The sequence below is a fragment of the Carcharhinus amblyrhynchos genome, chromosome 3, assembly GCF_965287045.1.
Source record: "Carcharhinus amblyrhynchos chromosome 3, sCarAmb.v2.hapA, whole genome shotgun sequence".
In the NCBI taxonomy this organism is placed as follows: Eukaryota; Metazoa; Chordata; class Chondrichthyes; order Carcharhiniformes; family Carcharhinidae; genus Carcharhinus; species Carcharhinus amblyrhynchos.
In genome coordinates, this window is record NC_137326.1 from 4,130,920 (window position 1) to 4,146,082 (window position 15,163).

General features: G+C 42.9%; 1 protein-coding gene across 1 annotated transcript in view; it reads right to left on the reverse strand.

The window, feature by feature from the left end:
- eefsec (eukaryotic elongation factor, selenocysteine-tRNA-specific) overlaps positions 1-15,163 on the reverse strand; it is a 358,203-nt gene that overhangs the window by 162,132 nt on the left and 180,908 nt on the right. The window contains exon 5 of the mRNA XM_080186223.1: positions 6,240-6,884. Coding sequence (XP_080042349.1) covers positions 6,240-6,884 — 645 coding nt within the window. The remainder of the gene's footprint in view (positions 1-6,239; positions 6,885-15,163) is intronic.

A 15,163-nucleotide genomic window follows, 5' to 3' on the forward strand; every position in this document is an offset into this window, starting at 1 on the left:
TAATATCACTGGATTATTAATCAATAAACTTAGCTAATGTTCTGGGGACCCGGATTTGAATACAGCCACAGCAGATAGTAGAATTTGAGTTCAATAAAAAAAATTCTGGAATTAAAAATCTACTGATGAAACCATTGTTGATAGTTGTAAAAACCCATCTGGTTCACTCATGTCCTTCAGGGAAGGAAATCTGCTGTCCTTACCTGGTCTGGTCTACTTGCAACTCCAGAGCCACAGCAATGTGGTTGACTCTCAACTGCCTCCAGGCGACTAGGGGTGGGCAATAAATGCTGGCCAGCCAGCGACGCCCATGGCCCACGAATGATTAAAAAAAGGTTTTAAAGGAAAGAGGTGGAAAGGTTTATGGAGGTAAGTCTGGAAATTAGGTCCTGCACAGTTGAAGACAAGACTGCCAAAAGTGCAGCAAATGAAGTCATGATGCACAGAAGCCAAAAATAAGAGGATTGCAGAATGTGTTGGGAGTGTCAGGCTGGAGGATGTTGGAGAGATAAAGATAGGCCTCTTTGTCTCTGAAGGTCCTTCAAGTTGCTCTTTGTTTTCCACCAATGCCCAGATACTATTTTTCCACTGAAGATACCATCTTCTCAACGCACCCACAGATCTATTCTAAACTCCCAGCAGTTTTCCCAATGCATCATGAAGATCTGCTTCCCTTTTGACTTTTATCCCTCCAACCAAAGCATTTCTGCATCATCTTAAAGGAAGGATAGGCTCTAAAGGGTCATCACAGCCACATGGTCACACAGGCTACACCACAGAGAAGTTATCATAGATCATGAAGCAGAAGTCAACCTTGTACATAAGATGATCCCATCTTGTGGCACCAAAATTCAAGGTTAAGTCTATACTCAGCCTATAAGGTGACCCCCTTTTCTGCTCAGAAATGTTATACTCGCATGAGGAGTCAGCCGCAATTTTTGCATGTTCTAATCACTTTATTAGTTGGCAGTTGGAATTAAACAGGTGATCTGGACTGTGCTGCTCTCTTCCATCTTCTTTCGTCAGGAAAAAGACACAAAGGACTGAAGTCACGTATAAACCAGCTCAAGAACAGCTTCTTCCCTGCTACTGTCAGACTTTTGAATGGACCTACCACACACTAAGTTGATCTTTCTCTACACCTTTGGTATGACTGTAACACTACAGTCTGCACTCTCTGGTTTCCTTCTCTATGAGCGATATGTTTGTCTATATAGTGGGCAAGAAACAATACCTTTCACTGTATGTTAATACATGTGACAATAATAAATCAAATGAAATCAAATGCTCAGGAGTTTCAAAATGCCCACAGAGCAGATTGTGCACAGCAAATAACAAACAGAAATGGGCCCTCCAGCAAAAAGAATGAGAAGTGAATGGAGAACACAGTTGATTTTAAGCTAAAAGTTGCAACGTTTGCTAACTCGTTAAATAAATGTGCTGCAACGAGGGAAGTCGATGTCAATGGAAAACTGACATGAGAACGGAAGAAGGAATCTGCTCTGAAGAAGATATCCAAATACATCCAGAGAACAGAGACTGGCCACTGGTCATGAAATTATGATGTGGACAAGCCGGTGTTGGACTGGGGTGGGCCCAGTAGGAAGCCTTACAACACCAGGTTAAAGCCAACAGGTTCATTTGGTATCACGAGCTTTCAGAGTGCTGCTCCTTCATCAAAGTGGAGAGGATAGCCAAGAAGATTGCGCATATCTACGATTCCACTCACCTGATGAAGGGGCAGCACTCCAAAAACTCGTGACACCAAATAGACCTGTTGGACAGTAACCTGGTGTTGTGAGACTTCTTAATGAAAGTATGAGGCATGTATGTTATTGGAATGGGTTCTCAAAAATCGTCAGAATGCTCAAATCATCACAAGAAATGTTTTTAAATGCACTTAGGTGGCCAAATCAAACTTTGTGTCCAGCAAAGATTTCAGAGCAATAACTAGTCGGTGCAGCTGGAAGGTAAATGTCTAGCGGTGAGACAGAAGACAAAGATTCCTCAGAGACTGCCAAATGACCTTGATGTTAAAATTATCAGCTTCCAGCAATTCATTATCAGGCAGAGGCAAAACCTTTGGATGGGAAGACAATGAGTTTGATAGTTTTTAATGCATTTCAACTGTAGTTAAAGATATCCTTGTAAAATTAATTCATTCAATAAACGTGCCACAGTGATTTAATTTGAATTGCCAGGGTTATGTTACATCTCACATTTCAAAATGGCAACCACCTACACCAACATCAGCAGTTCACATTTTATACCCGGTGTATAATTCCACCCCTGTTTTTGGAAGGATTTTGAGGGTTGAATTGTATGTCGTGATCTAGGGTGGTGGACTGGAATAACCTTCCTCCTACCTCACCCCCCTCCCACACCCAATGGCTGCACAAAGACAAGAGTTGTAGCACAACATGGATAATGTTGTCAGATTTTAAAAAAAGAAATTAGACTGCAAAGGCTTTTTGGTGCTAGCAATAAAGCAGGAGTGTTCCGCATCCTTTATCAAGGAAGACAAAGCTGGTTGTGTCTTGCTGAGTGCTGAAATGCGATAGCAGAATTTTTTTTAAAAAAGTGCAAGACAGTCAGGATGTGCAAGCATTACACAGAATGGAACTTTTGAGATTCACTGTATTTTCAGCTCTTTGTTGAATAAGACAAAGGGAGTATTACATCCTGCACTTCTGAATCTGAAATAGCTACTGTAACATGGTGAACAATGCAGCCTATTTTACACTCCACAGATTGGGTACCATTTATCTGCTCGTTCCTGAAATCTTATCCACAGCATTGAGTAGAATGTATGAATGGGTAGAATGGACGTTGAAGGCAGCAGAAATAGCTTCTCACGTGTAAAATAAGCATTTGCCACTGGTGGAAGTTAAGAGCAGACTGGCTTTGTGACATCAATGAAAGTACCACATGCACCAATGCTAGGGCAGTGCAGCAATATCAAATTCACTAAATTGAATCTTCACAGTTCAATCACTAGAGCCCTGTTCCATGTGCTCCAATTATGATAAGTAAAGAATGTGCTGCGATTTAACTGCAAATAAATCACCTACTCTCTGCGGAGGGTGCCCAGAAAGAACCATTTATAACTAAATTAATGCATGTGGCACGACAACAAATATTCTGTCATTTAGATCCGAGTTTAACCCAAATCACACCTTTCCCGAAGACCCCATCTAGCCTGCTTTGTAGACTGAGTATAACTACAGGTATCTCCCTCTCAGACTGAGTATAACTACAGGTATCTCCCTCTCAGACTGAGTATAACTACAGGTATCTCCCTCTCAGACTGAGTATAACTACAGGTATCTCCCTCTCAGACTGAGTATAACTATAGATATCTCCCTCTCAGACTGTGAGTAACTGCAGATATCTCCCTCTCAGACTAAGTATAACTGCAGACATCTCCCTCTGAGATAAAAGCAAAATACAGCAGATGCTGGAATCTGAAACAAAAACAGAAGCCTTTGGAAAATCTCAGCATCTGTGGAGAGAGAATAGAGCCAATGTTTCAAATCTGGATGGTCTTCCATCAGAGCTGAAGACAAAAAAAAGGACAAAATTTATACAAGAGTAGGGGGTCGGGGGGGGTGGGGGGTGTTACGTAATTGACCAAGATGTCAGAGACACAAAGACAAAAGGAATCTAAATGGTGGGTATAAAGGCTGAGAATGGTGCTAATAGCGTCCATTAAGAGATCAGAATATGTAAACAGCAGAACAAAGTTGCAGAGTGCCAAAAGGCAACATGAGGCAAGTGGCAGATGGCTCCAGTGGGGTAGGGAAAGGGGGCAACAGGATAGAAAGTGAGATTTAGAAGTGGAAAAATGAAACAAGGGAAGAAATTAAAATAAAACAATAAGAATATAAAGTAACAAAAATGGATTAATAAGATTTAAAAAATGAAATGAAAAAGAAATGGAAATGGGGTGAAGGTTTAGTTCATTTCTTTTGATCTGATGAATCCATGGCTGCTACATTTCCTCCCCTCATTCTCACTCTGGAGTCATTGCAATTTTCAACCTTCAAAATGAGATGACAAGAGGAAAACGTTTGCAAAGCATTGCTCTAAAGATCCCTCCTGCCTCAGCCCTTTTTTAAAAATTTCTCCTTCTCATGCTTTCTCCGACTTTATCCTATCCTGGAGCGTCATTACCTTCTCCCTTGACCCCAGTCCAGATAAACTGCCGGTCTTCCAGCTTCTCTTCCTGACTCCCATTTTATCTGATAACGCTAATTTTTTTTCTCCTTACGCACTGTCCCTTTCTTCTTCAAATCTGTTATCATCACACTCCTCAAAATAACCAGCCACTGAAGCCTCCATCCATGCCAACTATTACCCCATCTCCAACCCCCTTTCCCTCTCCAAAGCCCTTGAATGTGTTGTCACCTCTCAACTCTGTGTCCATCTTTTCTGGAACTCCATGTTTAAATCATTCCAATCAAGTTTCCAGCCCAGCCAAAGCACTGAAACAGGTTCTAACAAAATCATGACACGTGATCCTAACATGACATAGGGCAATACTGCTGCCTCACAGCGCCGGGACTCGGGTTCGATTCCCAGCTTGGGTAATTGTGTGTGTGGAGTTTGCACGTTCTCCCAGTGCCTGCATGGGTTTCCTCCAGGTACTCTGGTTTCCACCCACAGTCCAAAGGTGTGTGGATTAGGTTGGCTGACCATGGTAAATTGCCCCTTAGTGACAAGGGGATTAGCAAGGTAAATAAGTGGAGTTATAGGGATAGGGCTTGGGCGGGATTGTGGTTAGTGCAGAACTGATGGGCCAAGTGGCCTCCTTCTGCACTGCAGGGATTTTACGATTCTATGGCGTGGCTGTGACAAAGATAATTTTACCATCTCATCCTTCTTGATCTGCCTACAGTCTACAAAGTTGACCACACAATCCTCCATTCCAATATCATCCAACTGGATGAGGCTGCATTCATGAACGCATTCTTATCTATTCAATCATAGTGAGAGAATCTCCCTCTCCTGTATTGTTACTTGTGGTCCCCCAGGGATCTATTCTTGTTCCCTTCGTTTTCTCATCGACTGATGCCCACTTGGTGGCTTCATCTGGAAACACTACCTGTTTTCATCTGTGCGCTGACCATACCCTGGCTCTGTTTCACCACCACCACTCTCGATCCCCTACACCATCTGTAAATGGCCAGACTGCTTGTCCAAAATCCAGTCGTGGACTTAAAGATAATGTCAGTCAGTAAGCATCGCTGTAACAATGTGTGATCACAAGTAAATTTAAAATGAATAAAGTCATTAATCAAATACTCTGCTAAGAACAGAAGTTATAATTGCTCAAAATATTGCTGATTAGATCATAAGATATAGGAGCAGAATTAGGCCATTCCGCCCATCGAGTCTGCTCCACCATTCAATCATGACTGGTACATTTCTCAGCCTATTCACCCACTTTTTCCCTGTAACCTTTGAACTCTTTAGCAATCAAGAACCTATCTCTCTTTCTCATAAATACAGCTGAAATAGGAGTTAGTGTGAGAGCAAAATTTTCAGCAGGAGAATTAGAGTCAAGGGATGAGATTTCAATAGATCAAATTGTCGTTACTCATTCTTGACTTCTTAAATTGGGAAAAAGAATCATAGAATCCCTACAGTACAGAAGGAGGCCATTTGGCCCATTGAGTCTGCACCAACCACAATCCCACCCCGGCCCATCCCCATAACCCCATGCATTTACCCTAGCTAGCCCCACTGACACTAAGGGGCAATTTAGCATGGCCAATCTCACACCTAACTCGCACATCTTTGGAGTGTGTGAGGAAACCAGAGTGCCTGAAGGAAACCCATGCAGACACTGGGAGAATGTGCAAACTCCACCAAGGCTGTGACCCAAGGCTGGAAAAGAAGAAATGAGTAGAAAGGATATGCAGATAGGGTAAGATGATGTTGGGTAGGAGGAGGAGCATACAAAGAATGGTTGAGATGAATTGGGCCAAGTGGCCATTTCTCTGCTGGGAATTCTGTCTGAACTTTAGTGGGAACTCTGATGGGCACAGCTTCAAAATATGAACTAAAAATTCAAAATCTGGAGATAAATTATTCTTAAATTGCAATTTAATGATTGGTGAAACATAAAAGTGGATTCGTAAATGTCTTGGTGCATTATTTCATTTTAGCCATTCTGCTTCTGAAAACATCAAACAGAGATGACAGGTGTCAAATATTGGTGTATTAGATCACCTTACCCTTTCCACTTGTCCCTCTTTGTGTTTCAGCTTGAAGACCTTCAGCTTGGCCAGAGAGACCTCGGTATAGTTTTTCTCCTCAAAACCTTCCAGCAAGACTCCATGAAAGGCAAGCCTACAGGTATTGGCATGGATGTCCGTATCCAGCTTGGAACCGATCACAAGGCACAGCTTGGGGCACGTCACAGGTTTCTCAAACTCTAACAGGGCCCACTGTTGCCTGGGTACCTGGCCTCCCTCAGCTTGGGCACTGGCCTTCTCTTTGTCAGCACTATTGTCCTTGGCTTGCAACAGGTACTCCTCCTGATAGAGGTATTCTTTGTCAAAGACAAAGGAATCCAACAGAGGCTCGCTCTCAAAATCCTCAAGGGCGGGACTGAAGAATGTCACCTTTCCCATGACCGTTTCATGGCCAACAGTGATGTGGAACTTGGCTTTGGTGTGGATTGAACCTTTGAAATAAGGTATCTTCTTGACGGAGACAATGGCGGCATACAAAGTGCACAGGGATTCTGGGGTGCAGACCAGGCCCCGCTCAAGCTGCTTGGGGTCGAACTGAGTAACACAGATCCCTACACGGTCACCTTGGATGGCCGTGTTCACCGGCTTACGGAACATCTGCATGGACTTGACCTTCCGGTTGACCTACGAAGAGAAAAATCAAGAGAAAAATTTGTGTGACAGAGGATTTGAAAAAAAGAGACAGAAACCAAGTGAAGTTAAATTCCTGAAGAAATATTATCGCAGAAACCTCAGGCCACTGGGGCATATAAATTATGCATGCTTATCCTCAGTGCACAGAAACACAAAAGCCATTTACTTGCTCGACTATGATTAATATTGTACAAACGCTGGATCCTTGGCTTCTGATAAAAAGATGACCCTTTTTAGAACTTGCATGTTATTACTCCAGGCTTTGAAATCAAATGCCACATCTCGCCTGTCTGTCCCATTATAATACAGGATATGACAGTGCAGGAGATCTGGATTCGTAAATACATGACGGCAAGAGGCAGACAAAGGAAGAAGTCTCTGAGCTTACTGAAAATTGGATGAAGAAATTTTTTAAAAAGCAATAGTACAAAAAAAAGTATTGCAGGTTGGGAAGCTGAGAAAACAAAAATTAGAGAAGAATATCATCACAAGTAAGAACAGTAAGTAGTCTCACAACATCATGTTAAAGTCCAACAGGTATATTTGGTGCTGCTGCGAAAGCTTGTGCTACCAAGTAAACCTGTTGGACTTTAACCTGGTGCTATGAGACTATTTACTGTGCCTACCCCAATCCAATGCTGACAACTCCACATCATCACAAGTAAGATGTGGACAAATCTATCTAGATCTCATTTTCTCTCCTCCTCTCCAGAACGATATGGAACCGCAGATTTCGGAACTCCTCTGCTACCTTCTCAGATTGGCCATTCTTTACATAAGAGCCACACCAGTGAAGCACCAACAGGGCCATCTAAACATCCCAGTGTCATCCTGACTAAATCCAGAAAAGGCTGGAGTTACTCAGCTGGTCTGGCACCAGCTGTGGAGAGAGAAACAGAGGTAACATTGCCAGTCAAATGTGACTTTTCTACAGAACTGTAATTCTGTTCTGTCGAAATGTCGTATCATTACAGTGGTACGGTGGCAGTGTAGTTAGCACTGCTGCCTCGCAGAGCCAGGGACCCGGGTTCAATTCCCGGCTTGGGTCACTATCGTGTGGAGTTTGCACATTCTCCCCGTATCTGTGTGGTGCTCCAGTTTCCTCCCACAGCTGAAATATGTGGCGGTTGATTGGCCATGGTAAATTGCGCCTTAGTGTCCTGGGATGCATAGATTAGAGGGATTAGTGGGGCAAATATGTGGGGTTGCAGAAATAGGGCCTGGGTGGGATTGTTGTCGGTGCAAGCTCGATGGGCCAAATGGCCTCTTGCACTGTCGGGATTCTATGATTCTATTTTACTTCGTCCGCAGCGGCTGCCAGACCTGCTGAGTATTTCCAGCCTTTTCTGGTTTTATTACAGGTTTCTAGCTTCCGCAGGACTTTACTTTTATTACCCATTCTCATCTCATGTTGGCAGCCATGCCCTTTTTACCAATGGTTACTGGATGGTGATCAGGAAGTGGGGCCCACCCTCTCTGGCTCAGACCATGAGGCCAATGCTGTAGCCTCATTTATTGCTCTGGATCTGACGACTATTTCATCGTTGATCGAGAATTTAAAAATCCTAATCTGCACAGTTCAGCTGCAAACTGGCATTATGGAACATGGAACACTACAGCACAAACAGGCCCTTCGGCCCACAAGTTGCGCTGATCACATCTATACCTACCAAGCCATAGAACTATCTGTAACTCGCAATGCCATAAGATCCCATATACTCATCCAGAAGTCTTTTAAAAGACCCCAGCGAGTTTGCCTCTAGAACTTACAAGAAGAGCTTTACAGAATACAGATTAATACATCTACAAAATCTGCTGAGAAGTACTTTCTTGTACCAACCAGGACATTAGGAATATATAAATTTGGGCTGGATTTTGCACAGTGGTGAAGTAGCAACTGCCTCAAAGAGCTAGAGGATCTCAAGGCTTCACGCAGCAGTGATACCATCAAGTAGGCTAAGCACCAATCACACTGAAGCATCCTCACAGACAGCAAACCATGAAATTAAGAGAACCTTTACTTTGAATTTAAAATTGAAATAAAGGATTAGGATTGGTGTCAGGGAAAATCGTAGTGACATGAAAATATCAAGGAAATCCAATAAAATGGAATGTGTTTTGCCAATGATGTATTTTTAAAATGGAAGCAGCTTAAAGGAAGGGACAGTTTGGTTGGGGTAATGGAACTAGTGCCTTTGATATGTTGATGAGCCCAGCAACACTACAAACAGATGCATACCAAAGATAAGCTGATAACAACGGGGAATAGAGCATTGGTCTTTTTCTGATTGGCAGTCAATGGCTAGTGGGGCTACCGCAGGGATCTGTGCTGGGATCCCAACCGTTCACAATGTATATTAATAATTTGGAAGAGGGAACTGAATGCATTATCTCCAAATTTGAAGATTTGGCAGTTAAAAAGGCAACGGTATGTTGGCCTTCATTGCGAGAGGATTTGAGTATAGGGATCGGGATGTTTTGCTGCAATTCTACAGGGCGTTGGTGAGGCCACATCTGGAGTAGTGTGTGCAGTTTTGGGGTCTTTGTCTGAGGAAGGATGTCCTTGCTATAGAGGGAGCACAGCGAAGATTTACCAGGCTGATTCCTGGGATGGCAGGTCTGTCAAATGAGAAGAGACTAACTCAGTTAGGATTATACTCACTGGAGTTTAGAAGAATGAGAGAGGATCTCATAGAAACTTATAAAATTCTAACAGGGTTAGACAGAGTAGATTCAGAAAGAATGTTCCCAATGGTGGGGGAGACCAGAACGAGGGATCATAGTTTGAGGATAAGGGGTAAACCTTTTAGAACTGAGGCGAGGAGAAATTTCTTCACCCAGAAGGTGGTAAACGTGTGGAATTCGCTACCACAGGGAGTCGTTGAGGCCAAACGTCTGATTTCAAGAAGAAATTAGGTATAGCTCTTGGGGCTAAAGGGGTCAAAGGATATAGAACATAGAACATAGAACATTACAGCGCAGAACAGGCCCTTCGGCCCACGATGTTGCGTCGACCAGTTTTTTTTTAAAAAAAAACACTGACCCACTAATCTAAACCAATCCCTTTTCGTCCATAAACCTATCCACAGCTCTCTTCAATGCCCCCAAACTAGGCGCATTTACAACCGCAGCAGGCAGGGCATTCCAATCCCTCACCACCCTCTGGGTAAAGAACCTACCCCTGACATCCGTCCTATAACTACCACCCCTTAATTTAAAGCCATGCCCCCTCGTGCTAGCATTCTCCATCCGAGGAAAAAGGCTATCACTATCCACCCTATCCAAACCTCTAATCATCTTATATGTTTCAATAAGATCCCCTCTTAGCCTCCTTCTTTCCAGCGAAAACAACCCCAAATCCCTCAGTCTCTCCTCATATGACCTCCCCTCCATACCAGGCAACATCCTGGTAAACCTCCTCTGCACCCTCTCCAAAGCCTCCACGTCCTTCCTGTAATGTGGGAACCAGAACTGCACACAGTACTCCAAGTGCGGCCGCACCAGAGTTGTGTACAGTTGCAACATGACGCTGCGACTCCTAAATTCAATCCCCCTACCAATAAACGCCAAGACACCGTATGCCTTCTTAACTACCTTATCTACTTGATTCCCAACTTTCAGGGATCTATGTACACATACACCTAGATCCCTCTGCTCCTCCACACTATTCAAAGTCCTCCCATTAGTCCTATACTGAACACATCTGTTACTCCTACCGAAATGAATTACCTCACACTTCTCCGCATATGGGAGGAGGTGGTGGGGAGCTCAGGATATTGAATTCGATGATCAGCCATAATCAAGATGAATGACGGAACAGGTTTGAAGGGCCAAATGGCCTACTCCCACTTCTAGTTTCTATTAAGGGTTTGAATAAGGAATCAGAGGTTCAAAGGAAGAGTAAAGCTATGAACTTTGAATTCCAAAAGCTAGATACACAAAATGAAGAGGTCAGTTTAGACAACGAAAAATCGAAAGGGGAAAACTATACATCAGAAGTATTTCAACCTATGCAAAAGTTGCTGTTTTGAAACCTCAGCCCACTTGTTCTAACTCCCAGTGAGCTGAGTCTGTGATGAAAGCCTGCCTCAAACAACTAGTTGCTTTTTCCTACATCAGTAACATCCCCAAAAGATATAACTGCATTGTATGGTAACTGTTACTGGATTCTGCTTATGGATTTTAAAATATGTTGTTTGGGGAAGGTTAGCTTCAAAGATAGGGAAATAAAGGAGTTTGGAACTCGGTAAAGCTAGGGATACTGTATACAGCCATTGATTTCAGAAAGTGTTCTAGCTGATTTTATTGTTGTTTAATTGTTCAATAAACATTTATTTTGTTTTAAATCATCACAAAACATTAGGGAAATCATTCTCTGGTTTTCAAACCTTTACAGTGCAGAAGGAAGCCATTTGGCCCATCAAGTTTGCACCAACTCTCTGACAGGGTATCTTATCCAGGCCTTCCCCCTGCCCTATCCCACATATTTATCTTGCATCTTGGGACATTAGGGGGTAATTTATCATGGTCAATCCACCTAACCTGCACATCTTTGGACTGAGGGAGGAAACTGGAGCACCCGAAGGAAACCCACACAGACATGGGGGGAACCTGCAAACTTCACACAGACAGTCACCTAAGGCTGGAATCGAACCCGGGTCCTGGTGCTGTGAGGCAGCAGTGATAAACACTGTTGCCACCCTTTCATCACTGTCCCTCGGACACTCTAAGATGCTTATAGCAGAGCACTGCAATAATTACAAAGTACAAAGGAATGAAAATCACCAACTGTAACTAAGTCAATTTTATGGAAATCAGTACAGTAGAGGTTTGGGGTCTATTGGAAACGTAATGTTATAAAATATAAAACAAAAGCAAAACAACGTGGACACTGGAATCTGAAACACAAACAGAAAATGCTGGAAAATCTCAGCAGGTTTGACGGCATCTGTGGAGTGAGAACAAAGCCATTTCAAGTCTGGATGACTCTGTCAAAGCTGCTGTATCATAGAAGGTATCTACTTCCTAAAATAAAGATCGAGCCAGCTTCAACCAAAATCACAACATTAAACAGAAACAATGTTAGAAAGACACTTAGTTTCTGTAGCTTATCAACAAGACTAGAAAATATTAGCACAACAGAAAAGGAGCAGAGAATGGTGGGGGGAGAGCAGACAAAGAGAAAGAGGGAGGGAGGAAAGACAGAAAGAATAGAAGAAAGTAAGAAATAAGGAAATGATAAAAAGGGAAACATGAGAAAGAGGGAGGGGGAAGGAAGACAGGAATAGAGGAAGTGGGAAAGGCAGAAAATGGAGGAATTAAAAGAAAGAGAGGAAAGGAAGAAGGGAGGAAAGAAAGGGCAGGATAAATAATCTAAGAAGAGGCTGCTCAAAAGATGAGGGGAGAAAGGAAGAAAAGGAGGGAAGGAAGAAAGTGATCAAGAGATAGGGTAGCAAGACGAGGGAGGAATGGAAGAAGGAAAAAATGAAAAATGTAATCGAAAACAACAGAAAAGAATGTAGGAGCAGGAGTAGGTCATTTAGCCCTTTGAATCTGCTCTGCCATTTAACTCGATCATGGCTGATCATCTACCTCAACGTCATTTTCCTGCATTATCCTCGTATCGTTTGATATGATTGGGATCTAGAACTCAATCGATCTTTCCTTTCAACAAACATGATGACTAATCTTCCACTTTCTGGGATAGAGAATGCCAAAGATTCACTACCCTTTGATTGAAGAGTTTCCTCCACATCTCAGTGTGAACGGCCTACCTCTTGTTCGGAGACTGTATCCCCTGGTTCGAGACACAACTCCCCAGTCGGTGGAGATGTTCTCCCTGCAGTTACCCTGTTGAGCCCTCTAAGAATTTTGTGGATTTCAGTGAAGTCACTGCTTATTCTTCTAAACTCTACAGAATACATAGGAACATAGGAATTAGGGACAGAATTCAGTTCTTTGAGCCTGATCTGCCATTCAATCAGATCATGCTCGATCACTTCTTGGTCTCAAATCCACCTCCCCATCTATTCCCCATATCCCTCATTCCCCTTTTTTTTTAATAGAGCAATGTCCATCTCTCGGTTGAAACCATTCAACCATACAGAGCCAGTCTCCCCAATCTCTCCTCATATGACGCTCCCATTCACCCGGGAATTGGTCTGGTGGATCTTCATTGCACTCCCGCTATGACCGGAATATTCTTCCTCAGTAAGGAGACAAAACCTACACACAATACTCCAAGCTTGCCGTATTGTTATAATAACTCAGCCTTTACCTATGATTGCTGCCGCGTGGGAAAACGGAATGTTTGATACTTTTATTCATGCCAATTACGAAATAAATTTGAAGAAAAATACAAAATCTTTAAATAATTAGTTTGATACCAAAATGCCAAGATCACTCTAAAATTATTAATATAACTCTGCAGAAAATCCAGTGCAGCTTAAGACAGGGAGTGGCTTCAGAACATAAACATTTATATCAGAGGATTTGCGGCAATCTACCAGGGCGTAATTTTATACAATGAAATACTAACCTTACGGAGCATTTAAAGGATCAGCAAATTAAAAATAAGCCACAATGAGTGCAGGTTACCTAGGTGAGGAATTAACAAAACTATCTGCCTGACTCTGCAAGTCCAGGAAAGGTCAGGTCACACACACAACCTGCCAGTATTTCAGGGCCACAAGGATAGAGTCGTTCAGAAGAAAACAAAAATCAATTTAAAGATTACATGTAGAAGGCTAAATGCAGACATGTTTCTCAACTTGCAGGGAACATAATAGATAGGGATAGCAGTTGTTTAGTCTATTTGGGTGGCACAGTGGCTAGCACTGCTGCTTCACACCACCAAGGACCCAGCTTTGGCAATGGGTCGTCTGAACTCGAAACATCAGCTCTTTTCTCTCCTTACAGATGCTGCCAGATCTGCTGAGGTTTTCCAGAATTTTCTCTTTTGGTTTCAGATTCCAGCATCTGCAGTAATGTGCTTTTGCCCTGGGTTGATTCTGGGCTTGAGTCACTGTCTGTGTGGAGTTTGCACATTTTCCCCCTGTCTGTGTGGGTTTTCTCCGGGTGCTCTGGTTTCCTCCCACGGTCCAAAGATTTAAAGGAAAAGTAAAGGTTATTTATTAGTCACAAGTAGCGTCTATGTTAACACTGCAAATTAAGTTAATGCCAAATTCCCCTGGTCACCACAGTCCGGCGCCTGTTCAAGTCAATGCATCAAACCAGCACATCTTTCAGACTGTGGGAGGAAACTGAAGTACTTGGAGGAAACCCACACAGACACGAGTAGAATGTGCAAACTCCACAAGCTGGGAATCAAACCCAGGTCCCTGGTGCAGTGAGCAGCAGTGTTAACCACTGTGCAGGTTAGGTAGATTGGCCATGCTAAATTGCCCCTCAGGGTCAGTGGGACTAGCTTGGGTAAATGCATGGGGTTATGGGGATAGGGCCTGAGTGGCATTCTGGTCAGTGTAGACTCGATGGGCCAAATGGCCTTCTTCTGCACTGTAGGGTTTCTATGATCCTATTTCTTTTAAACTTCAATCAAGTTTGAAAAGTGAGTAATGAGTCATTTCAAAGCTACACCCTAGCCCACTCCTTATGATCCTAACTCTGCCGAGATTGTTACTAACTTGTGGCAGTGCAAGGAGATCACAATGGCTTCTGAACTTAATTGACATGTGAAGCACTAATTCAACAACAACGTGAATTTACATTGCACCTTTATGCAGCAAAATGTCCCAAGGCGCTAGTGATTATCAAACGATATTTGAGCCCCATTATTAGGGCAGGTTAAATGAGTGGACAGAAAATTACCAAATAGAAGTCAACATGAGGAAATGCAAGCTTGTTCACTTTGGAAGAAAGAATGAGAAGGCAGATTATTTAAATGGAGAGAGGCTGCAGAAAGCTGAAGCACAGAAGGACTTGAATGTCCTTGTTCATAAAACCCAGAAAGCCAGCATGCCGGTGCAAAAGGTAAATGGGATGACAAATGGAATGCTCGCTTTTATTTCAAGGCAGCTGGAGTATAAAAGTAGAGTGTTGCCGCAACTGTACAAGGTATTAGTGAGGCCACCTTTAGGATACTGTGTATTTAAGGAGAGATGTATCATTGGAGGCAAGATGTGGAGATGCTGGCATTGGACTGGGGTAAACACAGTAAGAAATCTGACTGTAAGAAGCCTGGTCATTGGAGGCAATACAGAGGAGGTTTACGAGGATGATCCTGGGTATAGAGGGACTCATAACACCAGGTT